This window comes from Xiphophorus couchianus, chromosome 7, assembly GCF_001444195.1.
Source record: "Xiphophorus couchianus chromosome 7, X_couchianus-1.0, whole genome shotgun sequence".
NCBI lineage: Eukaryota > Metazoa > Chordata > Actinopteri > Cyprinodontiformes > Poeciliidae > Xiphophorus > Xiphophorus couchianus.
In genome coordinates, this window is record NC_040234.1 from 1,618,992 (window position 1) to 1,641,456 (window position 22,465).

The 22,465-nt window shown below is 39.6% G+C and overlaps 1 protein-coding gene across 1 annotated transcript in view; it reads left to right on the forward strand.

The window, feature by feature from the left end:
- The first annotated feature begins 743 nt into the window (after nt 1-743).
- The window catches only part of LOC114148444 (kalirin-like), a 42,987-nt gene continuing 21,265 nt past the window's right edge, over nt 744-22,465 (forward strand). The window contains exon 1 of the mRNA XM_028023760.1: nt 744-1,029. Within this exon, the coding sequence (XP_027879561.1) occupies nt 963-1,029 (67 nt within the window). The 5' untranslated portion in view covers nt 744-962. The remainder of the gene's footprint in view (nt 1,030-22,465) is intronic.

Genomic DNA, 22,465 nt, shown 5'->3' on the forward strand with positions numbered 1-22,465 from the left:
CCCTGCTTGTGTTTTGTCACAGGGGTGGAATAAAAAGGTCTGAATTACCAGACTAAATGCATCTCTTACAGACGTGCCATACTGCATACTTTGGCATCTGATACCAAGTGGGTCCGTATTGCTGATACTAATACTGTTATTTAAGTTCAATAAAGGTCATCAAATTTCTGACCTTTAGATGTTTTTTGTGATAGGTTTATTAAATTTGAACACATAAATTTGGACAATTTATGTGTACAAAATATTTTGATAACATATTAACAAGATTTCTGTGCATTTTTCCTAAATAAAGAGCAACAAATTATCAAAATATAATTTGAGAGTAAATTTAAATAAACTTTTTTGAGGTAGAGTTGAGAAACTACAATACATAAGTAAACACAATTTAAATCTGAAACTGAAGTCTCAATCCAGCCAAGATAACATCGATCCCATATTGATAACAACTTGGTATCGATATTATCATTTGTTTGTCCAGGAGAGCTGGAGTCCTAATTCAAGTCAAAAACGGAGAAGCATCAGTTAATATAACCCGCCATCATACGCCAGTTTAGCGATGGTTAATGGTTATGAATATTTATTGTTAATAGATAGATGCTTTCGTGTTAGTCAGAGATTAAAACCTTTGTTAAATAGCACAGATGATGCGTTGCCAATAAAGGTCAATGAATTGAAAAGGGAGCGACAGAAGAGAGTGAGCAGGATGGGAGGGGAGGTTCGGGAGGAGGGAGGGGAGGCACAGAGACCCTGGCGGACAGCAGAGGGAGGTTGGACCGGGAACAATAGAGAGGAACGAAGCCAGCCTTGAAACAGCAAACAAACCGAGAGGGCGACGGAAAGAAAGGAGCCCAGAGGGGCTGATGGAGGGAGAGGTGCACACGGAGGACATGTGAAGAACACAGAGGTCGGGGCTTCGCTTTCTCTCTTTATTATCGGTGGATTGGATTAAACCGGATTCCGGCATGAACCCCGCAGAAGCGGCCGAGGAGGCGCCCAGCGACCCCGACACCGATGCCTTCTACAAAACAGGTAAGGAGAACGGCTGCGGATCATCCGCAATCTGCAACAACAAAAGCATCAGAATTGGGCTGGTTTTACCAGAAGCTCCTGGAGGAGCGACTGGAGCCGGAGCCGGGGCAGGGGCAGGGGCAGGGGCACGGGGATGCAGAGGGGAGCGGAGAGCCACTCCGGGCACCGGTGGAGGAGATCAGCCCTCCCCACACGAACACACAATCCTGATTCACAACGCTAACACACATGTAAACCTGGAGGTGTGTGTTTGGTTCTGTGTTGGTGAGAGCTGATGCTGCTGATGGTCTCTGCTGGAGGAGCTGGAATCATGGAGGAGTGACATCAGAGAAGCAGCTGAAAATGTCAGGAAATACTGTCCAACATGCAGCTTCAATCTTCTCTCTGTGGGGAGGGGTGCGCCTGTGTGTGTGTGTAGGGGTGAGAGGGTTGTGTGTGTTTATATTCTGTTCTTTCATAAAAACACACATGATGTCTGATTTAACGGATCTGAAATCAGACTGTTCCAGGGAGGAGGAGGAGGAGGAGGAGGAGGAAGAGAAAGAGGAAGAGGGTGTGTGATGATGGAGACAGTGAGATGAATCCTCTCTGGTCCTGATAAGTTGGGTCGTCAGTAGGTTTCCCCTTCCTCCTTGCTTTTTTTGTCCAAAGGTGTAGAAAAGGAGAGAAGCTGGGGGTGAGGGGTGGTCCTGCAGGAGAAGCTGCTACCACATGATGTCTTGTGGCTCCGCAGCCGCTGACTCAGATAAATCATTTAGCAGAGAATCCATTTCATTGATTGAGTCCGTCAGAAAGCAGATTCTCAGAGTTCCCTCTGTTCCACCTGCTTCCACAAAAGCTGCTCGTTTTCACGTGAGGTTCTGATGGAACATCTTTTCCCACCTTCAAATTCAGTGATAAATAATTAATGATGAGGGAACAAAGTTGTAAATGACTAATTTTAGTGAAACAGGCTGAGTGGTTTTGTTGATGAGTTCAGGTGATTGGATTATTCATAGCTGTGAGGGAGCGTGACACACCCTGAACCTGATGAGCAGAGGCCTTCTGAGAGCTGACTGTGTGAAGACAGCAGAGATGTAAGCCTGCTTCTTCTGTTGACTGACAGCTGGCCCGCTTTCATACGGACAGAATGAAATCTGTTGGTTGACTCACATGTTGAAACAAGTAGGCTGAGAAAATTGATTCGTGCTCAAAGGTGAACTCAGTGAGATTTTGAAGAACTGATGCTGTTTGGTATTCACAGTTTTATATCTAGATAATAATAATAATACATAAAATTTCTATAGCTCTTTTTCAGACACTCAGAGATGTTGTACAAGATTTTTTTTTCTATGTACATGCACTATACAGATAAAAAGAAGATAATCAGTTTGATTTCAAGCAGAACTTGTCTCTCATCCAGCAGAACATCTTGAACTGGGTTTAGTTACAAACACAGGCGACGCTGTGCTTGTAACACAGCATCTAGTTTGAGTTATTTTTTCTCTTGATTTGTTTGTTTTTCTTATATCTTGTCATTGTATCCTAGCTTCCTTCAGCTAGTTCCTTTATTCTAGTAGTTTGTGTTTTGGATTTATTCAGTTAGATTAGTATTTATTTATTTATTTATTTATTTATTTATTTATTTATGTTGCCACTCAGGTTTTCTTTCCCCTTCATTCTATTCTGCTCCACATCTCAGCTGTTAATAATCTCATTTTCTTCTACCTGCTCATTCCCCAGCTGCATACCTGAACTTAGTTTTCCTGGTTTCTTGGTCATCTCCACTTCATCCTCAGTATACTAAGATCTCCAGTCTCAGTGTTTCCCATTAGCTCCTTGCATTGATCTCAGATTTTCTCTGCTTCAGCTTCTCCATTCTGTATGTTTATAGAATACAAAGTTTCAACCAGCAGCTGGGTGCTCATGTTTTGTCTTCTGATACACTTCAGTAAACACTCCACATGGGGTTCTGATTATCTAGTACTTTATATCTATGCAAGCAGTGATCAAACTTGCATCTAAACATAAACTGTTGGACACCACAGCTAATGTGGATATTCCTCTGAAATGTCTCCAGTACCAGATCCAGGTGTCCTTTATGCCCCACAGTCAGCTGACAGTTCTTGAAATAAAAATGGGAGCATAAAGGGGGGAGATGAGGTAATGTTTATCCACCAGCATTACATCTATTATCTGGAAGCGAAAAGGACTTAGCGATTTAACACAAAGCAAAGACAGAAGCAGCAGCCCAGTCTGAAGGTGCAAACAGAGCAGAACCACCAGATGATCCTCCTGTAACGACCTAATCCATGAAATGCATTAATCAGCAGAATCTGATGCAGGGAGAAGCATGCTGAGGATGGCACACAAAGGCTTTTTCTGAAGTTAAAGCACTAAAGACATTTGGACAGTCTGCCTGAGAAGCATGACACAGAAATTGGCTAGAAATAGAAGAAACTACTAACACATCTTATCAAGGTGCCATTGAATCAATTCTTTTTATTTGTTTTGTTTTTTTCCCCAAATTCCTCCTTTTCTTTTATTTTTCTTAGTTCCACTTTTTTCATTCTAACTGTATTTATTATCCCCAAAAATGTGTTATTATCCACATAACAAAGTGGATAATAACACTTTTCATTTCAAAAAGTCTATTCATTGTGTGTAAAACATAGAAACTCACACATTTCACATTTAAAAAGAAGAAAATCTTCCTCTCATAACACAAAAATGTTTTATGTTTTGTTGGGATGGTGGCGATGGTGGTAGGTGTCGGTCCCACCGGTTCGATTCCCGCTCTTTGGGCAGGGCACTTCACTGACCCCGCCTGCTCATGGTTGTCAGAGCAGTAGTAGTTACCATCAGTGAGTGAATGGATGAATAACTGAATGTAGTGTGAAGTGGTTTGGAGTCATCTGGACTTGATAAAGTGCTGTACAAGTACAGACCATTTACCATTCATAAGCACCTGAATGCTGCTGCTGCTCCCTATTTAATAACAGTAGCAGCTAGCTTGTGTTTTTGCTCTCCCATTTGTATGACTTTGTAATGTGTATTTCCATGCCATGTATCTTATTATCCATTGTAATTAAATATTACAAGTATTTGCTAAATATTAGTTACCTCTGAATTGGTTCAGCCAAACTCATCTTGTGTGTCACAGTTTGACCTGGAAATAAAAGTCCCTCCACTGCGTCTGTCCATTCAGTATAAAACCATGAGGAGATAAAGTAAATGAATCTGAACCTCAGTTAGATCTTAATATTGTTATAATAGAGTATCTCTCTCACTTATCGTAAATCAGCTGAAAATACAAGAAAACATTGAACAGCACTGCACTACTCAGGTGATGTGTGTTAGTCTATTAGTCTGTCTGTTGTAAGAAGCTTCCATTTACAGAAACATCACCCTATTGATTATCTCCTCTCTCACCTTAGCTGTAAACTCAAACTCCTTTATTAAACTGTGTATGTCCCAAATGGTGTAAGAACTTAAGTCCTGAATATTTTTTTAAATCACAGTATGTGTGTGACTAGTCAGAAAATTTCTTGCATTGACATTTTGCAGAAAATAAAATAAAAACCTGAATTCAGAAAATTCATACTGTCATCAGCAACTTATCCAGTGAAACAGTAACCAGTGAAAAACAGGCTCTATGTCGAAGGAAGGTCATGATGGTATTTAGTGAAACTACTGAACAAATAACAGCAGGAAAACGCCATCACTGCAATCTGAAAACCCAGCCTTTTCCCAGGAAGCGCTCAGTCTCATGCTAATCAGTTGCATGTAAATAGTGTTCCAAATAATCAGGAGGAAACAGGAAGTGACATCAATACATGGATACGTCTATGTGAGCAATCAGAGTATTAATCAGAGTGGCTGTCTGTCAGGAGCTGCTGCTGTTGTTACGCTCCCAGGAACCTGAATTCTTATTCTGTGAACAAAACAGCAGAAATCAGTAGAGCTATTGTGCTGCTTGTTAGAAGCAGGTGGGCATGCTGGGAGATTCAGACTACTTTTTCAGCAAGTGGTGTTATAGCTGCAGTGCTAAACATGTCAGGGTCCTGCTGACTGCTGTCAACCTCCTCTCTGTAGGATCCAGCTGGAGAAACCGTCATCGCTGTTTCCCGCTTCGCTTGGTCTGTGCACCATGTTTGTTTCTTTTATTCCAACAGTAAATGATGAATTGACACTAGCTGTGCATACAAGTGGGTAATTAGGCATCATTTTCACAACTAATCTGCAAAATGTCATGAGTAATGTCTGTTGCCATGGGGATGTTTAGTAGAGACAAATGGTGGCAGCTCCAGCAGCTACTCAGTCAGTTTTACTCTACTGAACGTCGAAGATATCATCTTGATGTTTGGAGCTGCTTGCAGAGACAGAGGACTGGACTGAAAGTTTCCCAACGCAAACTGAGCATCTCGATTGTAACTTGAATACGTACCATGCAGATGGCTTTTTAAATGCTTTTTAAAAACTTTAACAAACTTCTGTAGTTAAAATGCTGACTTGATTACACAGCTGTACAAAGTACAGACTGTGTTTAGAACTGGTAATTAAAAGAAAATGTCAATACTTCCACTAACTGCAGGCGACTGAGGATGGCAAGCTAGTGAAGATGGTTTGGAGGGGCAGAAAATTACAGCTGCTTCAGAAAATTGCTCTGTTGACTGCAGGAGGCATAACGGGTGGTGTGGTGTGGGTTTCTTATGCAATGCAAGCTTTTATTTTGTTGCTTGATTATAGTTACTTACTCAGCTCCAAAACTACTAGATTTAGGAAAACATCAGATTTGGTCTTTCCAAACAACCTCACTTATCAGTAAAGCCTTAATAAAGATAACCATCATAAAGATAAGATAACCATCAGGCTCTTTTAATTGACCTGTGTATGGCTTCTCTTTATTAAAACTGCTCACTAATGACTTATTAATAATGACATATTACTTGAAATATATTGTAATATGTTACAATATATTAATTCCCAAACATATTTTCTAATATATTATATACTGTAAATAAATAAAATTATATGTACATATATTAAACAATATATTATATATTAATGTAATATATTGAAACATATTGCAAAATATACATATGATTGCCAATTTATATAGCAATATATTACAAAAATATATATATGCAATTTTATATTTATATATATCCTCCATCTTATATTACGATTTATATGGAAAAATGAATTGGTAATATATGTAAATAGTGTCACATGTACGTATGTTAGATGATATATGGTGAATAGGGGTGGGCGATATTTACAATTACATCACAATATGTATTTTTTAAAATGAGATTTCTTTGTGTGTGTGTGGTGGTGGGGGGAGGAGGGCTGGCTGGTAAATGGCAGTGTATGTCGAATGGGTGTTTTTCTCAGTAAACAAACTGTTGAGTCAAATTAAAATTTAAATGTTTAGATATTAGTTTGGTTCAGTGTCACAAATCTAATTCTTAAAAAACAGAATTTAAGGCTCTTCATAGAAACATGTTTTAATGAGTAACTCTACTTAAAATTCCCCATGAATATTGATTTATTGTAGTGTCTCTCACAAGTTATGCATTATTTAAATTCTAACTTGTTAACTTGCTTTATTTTTAAACTTTGTTTGGTTTTCCATGTCCTGGATAGAAGACAACAGACAAGTAGATAGAATTAATGAACTTAAACGTAATGCTCATAGCCTCAGGGTTTTAATAGAAAAATACTCATTTTTTATTTCATGACTTCAAAAACTGTACATTGAAAATGGCAAGTAATAAAGGCAAAAAACATATTTTCAGCATGTTGAGGCATTGACTTATAGCATCTTTACAGCATAGTTATATACCAACATTGTGAAGCTGACTGAAAAAACAACAACAAAAACCAGCGCAATCTGATCCTGACTGGCCTGTGCTGCCAAAATCCTCTCACCCGGCCCGGACACGGAAAGGATTGACAGATTGATAGCTGACAGATTGATAGCTGTTAGAAGTTCTTCCCTTCTAACAGCGGTTTCTGATTAGCTCTCTCATTAGAAAACCTACACAGTATGAAAAAAGTTAGATAAGCTAAGAAAATTACAATCAGTTGTTATTTCGGGCCAATTTAGTTACATCAAGAAACTCTGGCTCTGCTTGTCATTATTTTCTTTCATTCTTACCTGTCAAAGGTAATGCCAGTGGATCCAGTCTGTACTGTAAAATTATTAAATCAAGTCCATAAAGCACATGAATTATCACCTTCCTATCACTCCACTGTCACATTCAAGATGGTGGCGACGTAACGTAAGACTCGATGTTCAATGAGCCATCTACATATTCATGTCCATGGGCTATCCCACTTACTCATACATTGTTGAGTAAGCATTTGTTGCTGAGAAGCTCAGTACCGGTTTCATCTGATCAAAGGTCACAGTTCCAGTTAAACTCTCAGTAGAATTCAGCATGCTAGCTCCTCATGTTTCTGTTTGTGATGGGAGGAAAATAATTTTGTATTCTGTTTCAATATGAGTGTATTTTATTTTATGAGATACAAACCATCAAACGTACAACTTAACAGTTTTATTGGTACAGCGATTACAACATTTTCTACCTACTCATGGCAGCCATATTGGATTTTGAGGAGGTGGTAGATAAGAGACGTTTTACCTTTGGAGCTGGATGTCAATTTCTGCACTGTAAAACAAAAGGTCTCTAATTTATAATAAAATACAGACAGCTGTGGTTGCTACAATTTTTGATTCTCTGTGTTTATTCTTGGAACATGTGCTGTGGTGAGTTGTTGTAGGTAACCAGGAGTGGAGTTTCAGCAGCTTTCTCCAATCAAGTGGAAATATTTTTCATATGTGAACAGGACACAGACAAACATTGAGATGCCCAAGAACTCAGTCTTAAGATGTTTAGTAACCTTTCTTCCAGAGACCTGACAGAAAGAAAATAAAATTTTTGAATAAGGTGCTTTAAGACATTTCTCTATACCAAGGGTGTTCAAAGTGCAGTCCTGGGGCCTTCGGAATGACTTTTGGTGGCTCTGGGTTTCAATTCAAGAATGGCCTAAAATGGGTTTGCTAGCTCAGGCAGTTGATGCAGGTACAGATAAATGTTGACATTCATTTCTCACTGATGAGAGGGATTTAAAAAATGATACAGACAAATTACAATCTTCCTAAAATGCAAAGTATACGGTACAACACAGTATTCACCTTTTATCAGTCATGTTTTTGCTATTAATTGAACTTAACAGTGAATAGGACTAGAAACATCCAGTGACTAAAAAAATGGTATCAGTCAAAATCGGAATTGGCAGGTCAAACTTTTTAAAGATCGGTAATCGACCAGAAAACTGGAATTGGTGCAGCCCTACTTGGTAGTACCGTTGCCTCACAGCAAGAGAATCCTGGATTCAAATCCCAGCTTGGGGTCTTTCTGCATGCTGTTTGCACGTTCTCCCTGTCAGGTACCTCAGGGTTGGGCTAACTGGGCTGTCTAAATTGTCTTTAGGTGTAAGTGTGTCTCTGTGTTGGACTTGTGACCTGTCCAGGGAGTGACCTGCTTCTCTCCAACCACTTCTGGAAATAATCCCCAGCTCCATCATGACTCTGCAAGGATAAGCATGTATAGACAATGGATGGGTAGATGTAAGGTTTGATTGTTTTGATTTTGGCTTATTCTGAGTTTTCTTTCTAGGGAATATAACACATTGAAACTAATTTTTGTGTAAACTGGAATTCAGAGGTTGAAATGTCACAAACATTGACCAGAAAAGAAGACCATCAAAGATCATCAGGCTTGTCGTTTAGTTTTTATTTATTGTGCTTTAAAGCAATAAAAGAACAGGAAGATAATTGTTTTTTATAGTATTTGGAGTGCATATCAGAGATAATAAATGCAAAGATCGATTAAACCAGATACGAAACCTGGTTAGTGGAAGCAAAATATCAGCATTGCTGTTGAAGCTCATTTCTGCAAAAAGCATGGCAGAGTCTTTTGACCAACCACACATTTTGCAGAGATCTGTGCAAAATAGTTTGACCCGAGCCTGGTGTCGAGAAGCAGAGGAGGCGCTTCCCTGCGAACAAGATAATGCAATTTTCATCACACGGCCCTTCAATGAGGGCCGGTTTTTAAGCTTCGGATGTGATTCCAGTTCTTAAACCTCCACAGAACCCTCTACTGGATTATTGGGATGTCCATCTCATTGTTTGGCCAAGTCCTCTGGTATGAAACACAGTGTCTTATCCTGGACTCAGATAAAGTGCTGTTTGTTGAGGTTTGGCTTCTAGGGTTTGCCACAGCCACGCTGTTTCACTGCGAAAAGTAAGGAAGTAAAACTTGATCTATAAATCATCTTTCAGGACAGATCTCCAAGTGAAGCACAGAAGAAAACTGAAAACATTAAACTTCAGTGCACTTCCTGCAGCCCGGAAAGCACAACCTGGCTTTTTTATCTAAACGCAGCAGACAGACAGGGTGGAAGGAAAACGCCACATGCAGAGGTTTGATCAGAGCCTTGTCCTGATCAGGATCTCCTCTGCAGCCTCTCCGGCTCATCAGGAGAACCACAGAGCTGCTGACATGAGCTGGGCTTCCCCGGTATTTTGAGAGCGAGTACTGCTCCTTTAAATGAAACATCAGGCCTGAGTCATGCTGAAGAAAGTTGGAGGGAGGAGCTCTACATCTAATATAGAAGGGTGTGTGTAGGCGTCTGTGTGTGCGTTATAAGAAATAATAGGTTGCTGATGCTGCAGGGGGAGGCAGGGATTCCCTCTTTCCTTCCTTCCCCCTCTTTGTCTCTCATTCTGACTGAAGGCCAGTCGCAGATGGGTGTGAAGAATACACCCATCACACTCACACACACGTGCGTGTGTGTGTGCTACCACCAGAAAGAGGTAGAGAGAAGCATCTTAAGTGGATTAGGTCTCATTACCCACCAGGGGACAGACAAGAGCGACAGCTAGAGATGGAGAGAGTGTTAAATAGATAAATACAAAGGATTTCCTCTCCTCCTCTGTTTTGTGTCCTCTTTCTCTCTCAAAGTGATCAAGTCCTCAAGCAGCTGGGTGGTGTTTTACAGTGTGTGTTAGTTCATGCACGTTTATTTCACGTTAATCAATTCCAGACATTAAAGATGTGTATGTGTGCGGGGGGGGGGCGTGTGTGTGTGTGATACCAGCTGATTGGTGTGAGGTAATAAGCCTTGATGTTATTAATGACTAAATGCAGGTGTTGGCAGTTTGTCAGAGTGTCTGCTTCAGTGAGGAGGAAGCAGGAAGCTTTTAGTCAGCCTGACAGCAGCACTGACTGGCCACCGATTACACACATCAGTTTTCAGTCCAGCAGCAGCTGGAAATGAGAAATACACAATCTTTTAGAAGACAAAAAAGAAATTAAAAATTCCTGAGAACTTTAAATGATACCTTTAAATGATACCTGTCAAGTTTTGGATTTGAGTTTAGGGGTAAAATACGGTCGATGGGAGACTTGACAGGTTTGGTTAAATGCCGAAATAAACGAAAACAGAAATGGTTGAAACCCACATGAATAAAAAACTCACTGCCAATAACAAACTGCTTATATAGACCCTTACAACCACAACAGCCTGGCTCCTCCTCCTCATGCTGCTCACCAGCTGGGTCACGCACTGCTGTGGGACGGCGTCTCATTCTTTATCAGCCAGTATTCTTTATAAACTCCCAAATCCTGGACGTGTGGAGTCAGGTGGTATACTCGGTTCGCAATGCAGCCAACAGAATTGAATCATGACATTTTGTCATTATACAATAGATTATGAATAAAGTGTATTTACTATCCATTAATATGAAGATTCATACATAAAACTTAAATAGAGAAATGGCTGGGTGTCATCAATATCAAAATGAAAAGAAATCCTGTAGATTTAGGTAACATTTCTAAGTGGAAGTATATAAAAGGACAAGAGGACTGAGCTCAAAGGATTGAGGATGAGAAATGAAGCTGTAAGATGTTCAGTTAGGGGAGATGAGGTGGACAGAGCTGCTGCGCAGGAGAACTTTAAGGTGTTTTTTTGGACGACTTTAGAATGAATGATGTTGAAGCAGAAATCACATTTGCTCAAATCAGTTCTGAATTGAAATCAGAGTTTAGAGGAAACAACAACTCATTTCCAGTTTCAGCAAGGTACCCAAAAAAACAACAAAAAAACTGGCTAAAAATGTTTCAGGAACATGTTGGGAGTGTAAAAATAGATGCAGTAACCTTCTGTCTATCAAGGTTGGACTCTGAGGAGCAGCTGGATGGCTGCAGGCATGAAGCATAAGAATTTGTGATGATTTGAATCATGGTACCAACTATTTCAAATGCATCTTTGATGAGGAAGAGCATGGTCCTGGAGAGAAGATGGAAGGTATTTAAAACTGAAGAAGGAACAGAGCAAACTGGACTTCTTGAAGAAGTTAAGATCCTTCAATAGAATAGAATAGAACAGAATAGAATAGAATAGAAGTACTTTATTCATCCCAGCAGGGAAATTACTTCGCAGTTACAGCATAGAGACAAGACAAGACAAGAGACAAGACACAATAACAACGTCCGGGTGTTGAGTCTGGAGTTTGGCTGTGGTAGAGCTGATGACGTCACAGGCCACCGCTGCATCAGCTGATGGGGGAATGTAAACAGCGTTCAAAATGGCGGACGTAAACTCCCTCGGTAAATAACACGGCCGCATTCCCACAGCCAGAAGTTCAATGTCCGGGCTACAAATCTGTTCCTTCACGTTAACATGACCGGCATTACACCACCTCTCACCCACATAAAGTGCAATCCCGTCGCCCTTCTTCTTCCGACTCTTGGAAAAGTCCCTGTCCCGCGCACCAAGGGAAATCCAGGGAACCTCCACGCTGTATTCCGGAATAAGCGAGTGCAGCCAGGTTTCCATGAAGCAGAGATACTGCACTCCCAGTACTCCTTCTGGGTCCTAACCAGCGCCGTGAGTTCGTCTGTCCTATTTCCCAAAGACCTCACGTTCCCCACAATGATCGCCGGTACCGTTGGCCTGCGCCGTCTCCTCTTCTCCCTCCGTTTAACTCCAGACCCGCAGCCCCGTCGTCTCCTCTGTAACTCCTCCGGAACCACAGGCCCGTCTCCGGGCAGCAGCAGAGGCCCACACAGCGCAATCAGCCGTTCACGCGAGCAAACAATGCTGCTACTCCACTCGGCGAGGTTCTCCGCAACCAAGAGTATAAAAAGTAGCAGAAGAATGCGGAGAACATCGACAGAACCACATCCAGCCATTGTAGAAAGCCCAACTGATGATCCATGGGTTCTTCAAGCACGGATCCTTAATCGGTTACAGCAAATATACACAGACAAACACACACGACGGGAGCTGCGTCTGCAGGCAGCCAGCTGCGCCGGCGCCATCTTGAATGTATAAGCAAGATGATGCAGAACTTCTATCAGTCTGTTGCTGAGCATCTTCAGTCACAGGTTTCTTCAAATTCACTGTAATACAGACTGCTACAGGAGATCTTTCCAGCCATCATCGTCTACAATAACTCTTTGAAGAATTTGAACTAAATGAGTTACAGCAACTTAGAATTTTCCTCTGACATCAAACAAATGATTTTGAATGTAAATTTGAAGCTTAATTTAACAACTAAAGAACTCTACTGGATGGTGATATCACGTTTTTTCTTGATTTAGAGATGAGAGTAAAGAACATTTGTTACAACATGAAATCTTTTTGTCCAGATTTAAATGACTTTTGCCTGAGATATTTTTAAGGGGTCCATAAAGTATAGCAAACAGAAGCAGGCTAAAACCTTGCTGAGATCTTCTCGAGAATGGAGATGAGGCTACATGTTTGCTCTTGATGTTTGTCAGTGTACTTACAGCTGCTAGCTCATATTCCAGAATACTGACTGCAGCTGCTACAAAATATGAGAGAATATTAGAAATTTGGCAGTGAATACCAGCCAAGTAAAGAGAAAAAAAGAAAGTGTACCCTCGTTCAGTTCAACAGTGTTTTATATGTATGTTTTATACTGGGACATAATAAAAATAGTCTCGTCTTTAAGAATTTGTAAGATTATTTTAAATAAAATTAAAAAGTTATTTCAAAAAATGAATTGATTCAAAATTTATGACAAATTGGACAAGCTCTGTTGTCCAATTTGCTTAGGGAGAAAACCTAATCAGATAGCAAGAGATGTTTATTAAATGTTGAATTATGGTCAAAAAGGTTAATTTATGGTTAAGGTCGATTGATGGTGGATCAACCATAAAACAATCATAAATTCTAGCCAGTTAACTAATGTTAAAAGATGTCATTGAATCAATGTTGTTTTATGGTTGAATTCTAATTATTGAACACATAATCCAGTTTTTTTCAGCCCTGGTCCTCCGGGCACACTGCCCTGCAAGTTTTAGGCATTCTCCTGCTTCAGCACACATGATTTAAAATGATGGCTGATTTACTGGGTTTTGCTGAATTGCAGTCATTTGAATGGGGTATGTTGAAGCAGGGGACCATCTGAAATGCAGGTCAGTATGCGTTGAGGACCAGGGTTGGAAAAACTGGTAATCAATGTTGAATCAATGTGTGCTGTTTGTCACACCCTTTCCCCTCCTCTCCTCTTATTTGAACTCAGTATCGGACTCCGATTTATTAAGTCTTAGATGATGTGTTTAGGTCTAGATCTAGAGTTTTGAGGTTGTGTAGATGATTAAAAACCTTTTGGGACTTTTATTGTGAAATCAATAAAAAATTAATGTGGCATTCGTGCTCATGATGCGTGTATGTAAACTTCTGGATGCACATAGGTGAATTTGATTTTCTGAGCAATCCTCTTTAAAAATGAGTTGTGGTGTATATCCTAACTCTGTCTTAGAAAGGGAAACAGAAATCAGGATTCTGAGAAACATGATGCCTGTTAGGGGGGTCACTCAAGCCAGCTCTCTCTCTTACATTTACATACATTACTGTGCAAACGTTATGACTGTTTACACAGTTCTGCTGATGATATGTAACTGGACATTAATAATAAGTAGTATGCTTTAACTGTCATTAGTTTGGTTTTCATGTTTGCTTTCTTAGTTCAACTCAAGCCATAGTTAAATGGATAAAATCTTCATGTCACATTCCTATGGTCCATGCTTGACATATTTACTAGTGTCCTACTGGAAATCAACAGTGTGCTTGGCTCTCAGCAATTATTCATCATTCTCACAGGCAGGGTGTGAGTGTTTGCAGTGAAGAGGTGGCTCCCCTGTGGCTGGCTGAGCTGTCAGAGAGCCGATAATGATGCTGAGAGCCACTCAGAGCCACTCAGAGCCACTCAGAGCCGTACCTCCTTCATCTCTGATTGATTCTTTTTGTCTCAGTGTCTTTAAAGCAGGACAATGTCTCAATAACTTGATGTTATCACACCTGCGGTTTGCTGTTGCTGCTGCTAATTGATCAGATGATTGGAAGATAATGACCAGTTGGATTATTGATTAATCATGTATTTTGGATAATGGTCTTAACTGTGACAATGTCTTGTCTTTATTCCCTGTTTTTGTTTGAGTCAGAGAGTCTTGTGCTGTGGAGCAGCATGAAGGATGCCTGGACGAGCTTTGTGCTAATGGTTTGATCTGAAAACAGCAGACTGTACAGAGGTTGTGGCTCCTCAGCTATGACCTACTGATGGCTTCAGTTGGATAATTTGTAAATTGAGTTTGGTCTGATTTACGCACTTCTCTTGCTAACATGTGAGTTGTCAGTAATTAGCCTCTTATTCTGTACTACACAGCAGTAAAACACTTTATTGCCTTCTCTTAGTAAACAAGGAAACCGCTTTGTGTTTATGTGCATGTCTGCCAAAAGCACAGAACATATGAGGTTTAAGAAAAGCATGTGTTCTCAGCCAAATGTGATCACAACAGAAAGAAGCAGACTTGTTTGTTAGACCAGTTCAGATTTGGTTTTACTGGAGCAGCTATAGACTATTTAACAGATGTGAGATCTCTAATGACTGGTCCTGTGACATATTTGTGGCTAGCTCCTAGAGTTTATGTTCCTTATAAAAAATAAACAAAAAACTATCACTATGTTAGTTTGTCATATGTTTATAATGACGAGCAGCTGCTAGGTTTAAAACCCTGAAATATCTGAGCAGTTTCAGCCTTTAGCTGCCTCATGTGTTAACACAGGGCTGTACATGTGACTGTACTGTGACTCTGATGTAGGAAGTATCTCAACAGAATACTTGAGGCCACATGGCTTTCCCTCTCTCTATATATTTTATGTTTCTTTCATTTTAAAAAGCAAAACAATTAAAGGATAATTTTAATTCTTAAGTGGTTCTACAATAGGGTTATGATTAGTTACATAGATTTGTAATTAAAACTCTTTACGATAGAACCCCCAAGCATGTATCCTAAAGTTTGTACAAAAATAGTTTGATGAAATGTCATAAATCAGAAGCCTGATTTCAATTTCATTATATTGCAATCAAAAGTGATATCTTTGATGCAACACATAAGCCATTACACATAATTCAAGAATGATGCAGTCTCATCATTCTTATTACTTTCAGAATTACTAAAATTCTTGAAGTCTTTGGTCATTTTCACACCTGGTAGTCGGTTGACTCATTTCGATCGACCATTTTCAGCTGCTGCGCTTCTGTTTCTCACTGCACTGAGCCAAACCAACCAAACCCTTTGAGAAGCCTGTTCCCCTCCTCACTTGTGGGAGCGCTGCACCTGGAACTACTAAAGGAAACCACATGAAAACCTCTGAAGAAGACACTGAGTGTAACCTCTTTCTTCAGTTTTAGCAGTTATAAGATTTCTCTTTTGTCTTTGGCAAATGTACCAAACAAATCCTCTTCAACACTGTCATATTAAATATTGTCATATGAAACAAACATAGATAATTTAAGTTTGACAAAGTTGACTTGATTACATTTAACAAATTTAATTTTTTTTTAAGTAGGAGCTCCATTCTCTTTTTTCAGTGTAGTGCTAAATATGCACTTTTTGGTTGTATTTACCCATAATGCACTACACTATAGTACGTTTCTTGTTTGTGGAGCGGTTTACGGTCCACTTGGCGTTCACATATGCATTCGAATTGCACCACAGTTTACGTCAACTAAACCAAGACCATGGTTTTTAGGCAGAGCAGAGTTTGCTTTTTTGGTCTGCATCAGAGTTTGATTGCACATTCACACCTCCCCAAATAAACCGGATTATTTAGGTAATTATCAATTAATACAGAATAAACAGGGCCGGTGTGAATGCACCATTAGATTCAACAAGGTGCTGGGAACATTACTGATACATTTCAGTCTATAATGACATGGTAGCATCACATGTTGCTGCAGATTTGTTGGCTATACATCCATGATGTACGTCTCCCGTCCATCCACATCCAAGGGGTCATCTGTAGGACTGTGGAGGCCACTGGAGTGCAGGAAACTCATTGTCATGTTCAAGAAACCAGTTGAAGATCATTTGAGCTTTAGTCATAAATTCTTGCTGGAAATAACCATCAGAAGACTGGCCCAGTGTTACCATAATGGGGTGGGCATGGTCAACAACAATGTCCACCCCAATGTGGGATTTAAGTGGTGGTTAAATTTATACTACGGGGCATAAACGATGCCCCATTTGTATAAAACCACCACTCCCAGCCTTAAGGGTTGATACAAGGCAGGATGGATCCCTACTTTTGTTGTTCCCATCAAAGTTCTCACGTACAAATGGGGGTATCTATATAAAAACTTGTACTCTTTGACTGCCCAACTGCTCAGAAATTTTCAGCCTCATTAGCCAAAGAAGAACTGTCACTTTCATTTTAGGTTCAAGCATCCAGCATGCTGATGTGAGTGAGACATGTTTAAAGTACTGCATGAGATTTTTCATGTGAGCTGTCAATCCATTAACATTGGTAAATGTGTGCACATTCATATGGTGGGATTTTTTTATGAACATGTCCAAAAGATCTGTGGCAATCTGGCATTTGTGGTTATGAAATTGTGTATGTTAAATGTGCACTAAGTTGGTTGGAGTGTTCTTTTCCTTTTGGCATCATATTTTTAGACACCATGAAAACAGCATTCAGATGTGAGGCAGAAGTATAAATACGACTTTCAGAAGTTATTGATCATTGCTTGTGAGACAAAAAGGGAGATGTGTAGGAGTTTAAATAAGCAGCCTACCTTCCTGAAGCTGATTTTTCTCCTCATTTGCAGTTCTTATATTAGTCAAGTCAAAATAACTTGAGGTTCGACTGACTCAGTCTGTTTTAATGACTGATCTGTTCTCAAACTCATCTCTCCAGCTTGTTGAGTGTTTATTTGTCCAACAGGCTGTTTTTCTAGTTTCTGACTGCTTGTTGCCCTCCATTTAGCTCAAGTTGAGCTTAAAGCTTCGAATCTCTCAGACATATGAAGATTTAGTGTGTGGTTTGGCTTGAGTCACTTTGTGCGTGTGTTTGTGTGTGTATGTCTTTTGACATACACACAGGGGTGTATGTGCGTGTGGAAGAGTGTGTGTCAGAGGCAGTAGAAACACTCCAGTCCAACCACAAGTGGTTCTTTGGAAGAGACTAAGCCTACTGTAGTGTCTGCAGTCTGAACCTGAATTTCATTCATTTTCATAGTTGAGTTCATAGTTTCCTTGCAGACTGGATGTATCCTGCAGCTGGAACTCATTCTTTGCACCCTTCTTTTTACTCTGTCTTTCCTCCTTTCCTGTTGTTGGATTGTGTTCATTTCCTACATTTGCATCTTTTCTTTATTCTGTGGTTTGGTCTCCACCTTCTTCTGGCACCTGCTTAATGTGAATTACTTCGGAAAGAGCACTAATTAAACCTCATTCATCCTCTAAGGAGGCTGCACTCCCCAAACACACACACACACACCCATGCCGGCACACGCCCACACACACACGCACATATACAGGAGGAACATTTGTGTCAGACTGTAATTGAGAGAACAGAACCTGGCTTACTGTGGAGTATTTATAGAACAGAGGGAATGAAGAGGAACCATTAATCTCTAATATTCCTCCCCTCAGGATACGAGTATCATCTGATCTTCTGGGCTTTACATCTGCTATCAGAGAGGAAAGCCTCACTGTTCTGTGGCTTTTGATGCTCTTCCTGAATGCAATAAGGAGTAAAAGACATTAGTTTGTCACCAGAAAGGCTTGTGTATAACACTCTGCTTGTTGGCTATACCTGATGCTGCACTCAATGTTTCTAAAATGTATTTTATCTTGCCCTTAAATGATCACAAAGGCAATATAACTCATTTTATTTTTTTTCATTATTACTGGTTTGGCAAATATACTTTGGTTTTGTAATGTTGCTCCTGTGACATATCACTTCAAGGGCAGAAATCAGAAGTATTTGAAGGAATCAGTGCAAGTAAATACTGCAGAAAAAGGAGAGGAGATTCAGCAACAGCTACGTCCCCTAGGGATGAGGAGTCTGAACTAAAGTCGATACGGAACATGATGGCACTGATGGTATTCTGAAAAGGTCGAGCATGAAAGGAGGAAAACTTCAAAGACAATTCTTTTTTATATTTAGTTAAATTTCATCTATCTATTGAACTTTTCATATATATATATATATATATATATATATATATATATATACTTTATATGTAATTGCTTAAAGGGATCCAAGATTAGTTGAACATTTTGGCCTAAATATGTTGTAATTTTTCTGTTAGCTAAAAAATATGCTGTTTGTGATATGCCAAAACTCATAATTACTTAAAAATACGTATATCTTTTGTTATAGTTTTCACAAATGGAGGTCACCATTTTTTCACCTGGTAAGTTGATGATACCTGGTTTCAGTTCTCTCTACTGAAACCAGGTATATAACAAACTGGTAAGCTGCTAATGATGCTAAAATGACAGCAAAGCTTATTTCAGACATGAATTTTGTGTGTTGATAATGAGGTCCTGGCCATTGGGTTTGATAGTAGCATTGAGCCTTCTGCTCTTATTAGTTGTTTTTTTTTATTACTGACAATTTTAGATAATGACACAGTGTAGCAATATCTAAAATTACACCAGTCAGACATGACTGTATGATAAACAACAACTCAAGTCAAGTTAGCTTTCATGTGTTTACTTTGTAGATTCCAGTACACAATGGACCATTTCATTATTGGGGGAGACAATAAACAGGGACATTTCTTAAGAACAATTTTTTGGGGGATCGGCAAAGTTACAATGACATGTAATGTTAAGTGTGGTTTAAAAAGTTTTCAATGTGATCAAGCTGCAGGACCAAACATGACTAGTATGTGGTAACGTCCATCAAACGTGTGTTTTTCTTAGTAAACAAACTGTTGAGACCCATCCATCCATTCATTTTCTTACACCCTTGTCCCTAATGGGGTCGGGAGGTGCTGGTGCTTATCTCCAGCTAACGTTCCGGGCGAGAGGCGGGGTCACCCTGGACAAGTCGCCAGTCTGTCGCAGAGAAACACAGAGACAGACAGGACAAACAACCATTCACACACACTCACACCAAGGGAGAATTTAGAGAGACCAATTAACCTGAAAGTCATGTTTTTGGACTGTGGGAGGAAGCCAGAGTACCCGGAGAGAACCCACGCATGCACAGGGAGAACATGCAAACTCTGTGCAGAAAGACTGAACCCAGAACCTTCTTGCTGCAAGGCAACAGTGCTACCAATTGCGCCACTGTGCAGCCCCATCCATTTTCTGTACACCATTGTCCCTAGTGGGGTCGGGAGGGCTGCTGGTGCCTATCTCCAGCTAACGTCTGTTGAGACCCATAGAAGACCCATAGAACTAAGATTTAAATGTTGTTTAGATGCAAGTTTGGTTCAGTGTCAGTGATCTGATCTCTGCTACACCTTCACAAAAATTTACAGCTCTGGAAAAAACTGTTTTGATTAGTAACTCCACTTAATAAAATTCATCATGAATATTGATTTATTGTAGTGGCTCTCAATACAAGTTATGTGTTATTTAAATTATAACTTATGTTGCTTTATTTTAAGATCTTTTTTGTTTTTTCCATGTCCTGGATGGCTGAAAACCAACGAGTAGATAGAAATAATGAGTATCTGGGAAACGTCATAACTTAATCTTAACGCTCGAAGCACCAGGGCTTTCCTAGGAAAATATTCAGATTTCACTGTATTTTATGCAAGGTAGATTCACAAAACTGATTAGCTGGAAGCCATGACCTTGTTTAGCAGTTTCACAGATGAAATAGACAAGAAAATGTAATAGGAAATTAACAAAAATGAACAGACTGAAAAATATGACCCAAATAAAATATTGAGATATCTATGCAGGTTGCGAGAAAACAAATTAAAATGTTTGCGCTCATGGACACTCAAAGTACACAAAAATGTATTCAAGGGGGTTTAAAAAAGTGAACTTTGCACGATATAACCCCTGTAAAAGAAAGCTTATCTTTCTATTATGTTTGTTGTTCCAGATGATTTTCTCAATCAGACTCCAGAGCCGGGACTCTGCTGACTCTGAAATGTAAACAAAATGTTTGGCTATCAACTTTGGAATTCTTTTTTAAACTTTTTTTTAGAATTTGACCAACTTACTTTTTGTTGTTCTATTTTTTCCAACCTGTCCATCTGAGGTCACTGTGTTCAGAGAGGAGGCTGTTTAAGTTGTCCTGCCCTGCCGTCGCAGGCTGCCCCACTCTGCTCTGTCCGCTTCATGTCATGAAACAAGCAGAAATCAATCCTATAATGTATGAAACCTTACTGATTAGAAAACGTTCTGTTTTTTTTCTTTCTGGTGAACGCGGCGCCTCAGAGTACTCAGCTGTCACCATGCTCTTCACACACAGACATACACACATTCCAGGTCTGGCCACTCAGTCTGAGTTTTTCCTTTCCACAGACAGCTGGTGTCTGGAGGCTGAAAGCTGATCCAGAGAGACTGACGGTTTCATCTGATCGCTGAAACACGTGTTCCATGTTTGAGCATTTGCTTCCCTCTCATCCCAAGCTGCTATTCTCCTTTAAGGAAGGTTCCTCTTGCTTCCTTCTGACCTCTGACCTCTTCTTAATCAGGTTCCTGTGAGATAGAGTGCCTAAAGAGATTAATATTCCAGGATTACTGAGTGGTTTTCTGAAATTGCCAACAATTCCAAGAGTCCTGCAGGTTATTATCTTTAATTGAGAGATGAAAAGTCTTTACTTGTAGTTAGTTGCCATGCATGGTGAGGCGTTCTGTCAGGGATTTTTCTCCAGTTAGGTTATGCTGGACATCTTGTTTGTAATAGATATAACTTCTAATAAATGGAACAAAAACTAAACCTATATTATATGTCATGTTAGCATTATGTGTTTTTTTTTTAACATCCCATTGATTTTTTTTTTTTTTACTGAAGACCATGGTGGTCTATGGTGCATAACACTTGCTGAAGTGTTATGTAAACAGAACAGCATGTTTCATATTTTAAACTTTAATTAATAAATCTCATCCCAGGTGGCTGGACTGAAGACCAGTTATCAGCCGCAATGCAATCCTGACCAAGAGGCAGCAGAAACAGGATTAACATAAAATCACTTCACTGTACTTCCATCATATTTTGATGCCAGAATAACTACAAGACTTGATGGTCTTTTGTGCTGATATTACAGCTGCATCTCAACAAAGAACAATATCATCAAAAGATAAATTCATCATAGAGAATCATTCCACACAATGTCATACATTTTAATAACTTTTTTTAATCTTAATTGTGATGATTCTGGGACACAGTAGAATTGGCATGGAGGCAGTCAGGAAGCCCAGACGGCATCCTGGGTCGTCTGTCTTGATGGGTCGGGTGTCTTATCCTCCTCTGGTCAGTCCAGTCTGCTGACCAGTTAGGAGCAGGAGCACCATGGTCACTGAAGCAGAAGAGCTTTAAAGTTTTCTGGTCTAGGGCTAAGTTTGCTGCTGGTTCTCAGTGGACCAGAACCAGCAGATTACATGGCAGCCAAGTCATCACAGGCTGATTTTTTAAAATATTTTTTTATCTTATTCATTAATCTCTGGGTCATTAATTTCTAAATAAAATGAAAACTCCACTTTCATCTGACACAAGAACTGTGGACCACTGAGCAACAGCTCCATCATTGTGAACCTCCCTCAAAACTCCTGAAAGGCTTTTCCTTCACTGTCCCTCTTAAGGTTGCAGTTTCTCGTTACTTAAAGATTTTTTCTGTCATGCTTTCTCCTTCCACTCCGACTTTCAGTCAATTTGCTAGAATAAAGCACTCTGTGAACAGTAGTGATCTTTTATGGCTCAGTCTCCTTGTGCATGGTTTATGGTAGAAAAAAAATAATACAGTATAAATGACAATTTTCTAAAGAAATCCCTTTTTATTTGTCTTATGTAGTATTACAATTCTTGTGGTTTAATGTACATAAAATCACAGGAACTACTGTGATATTTTTAGTTCTGTGTTGTTTCAGCA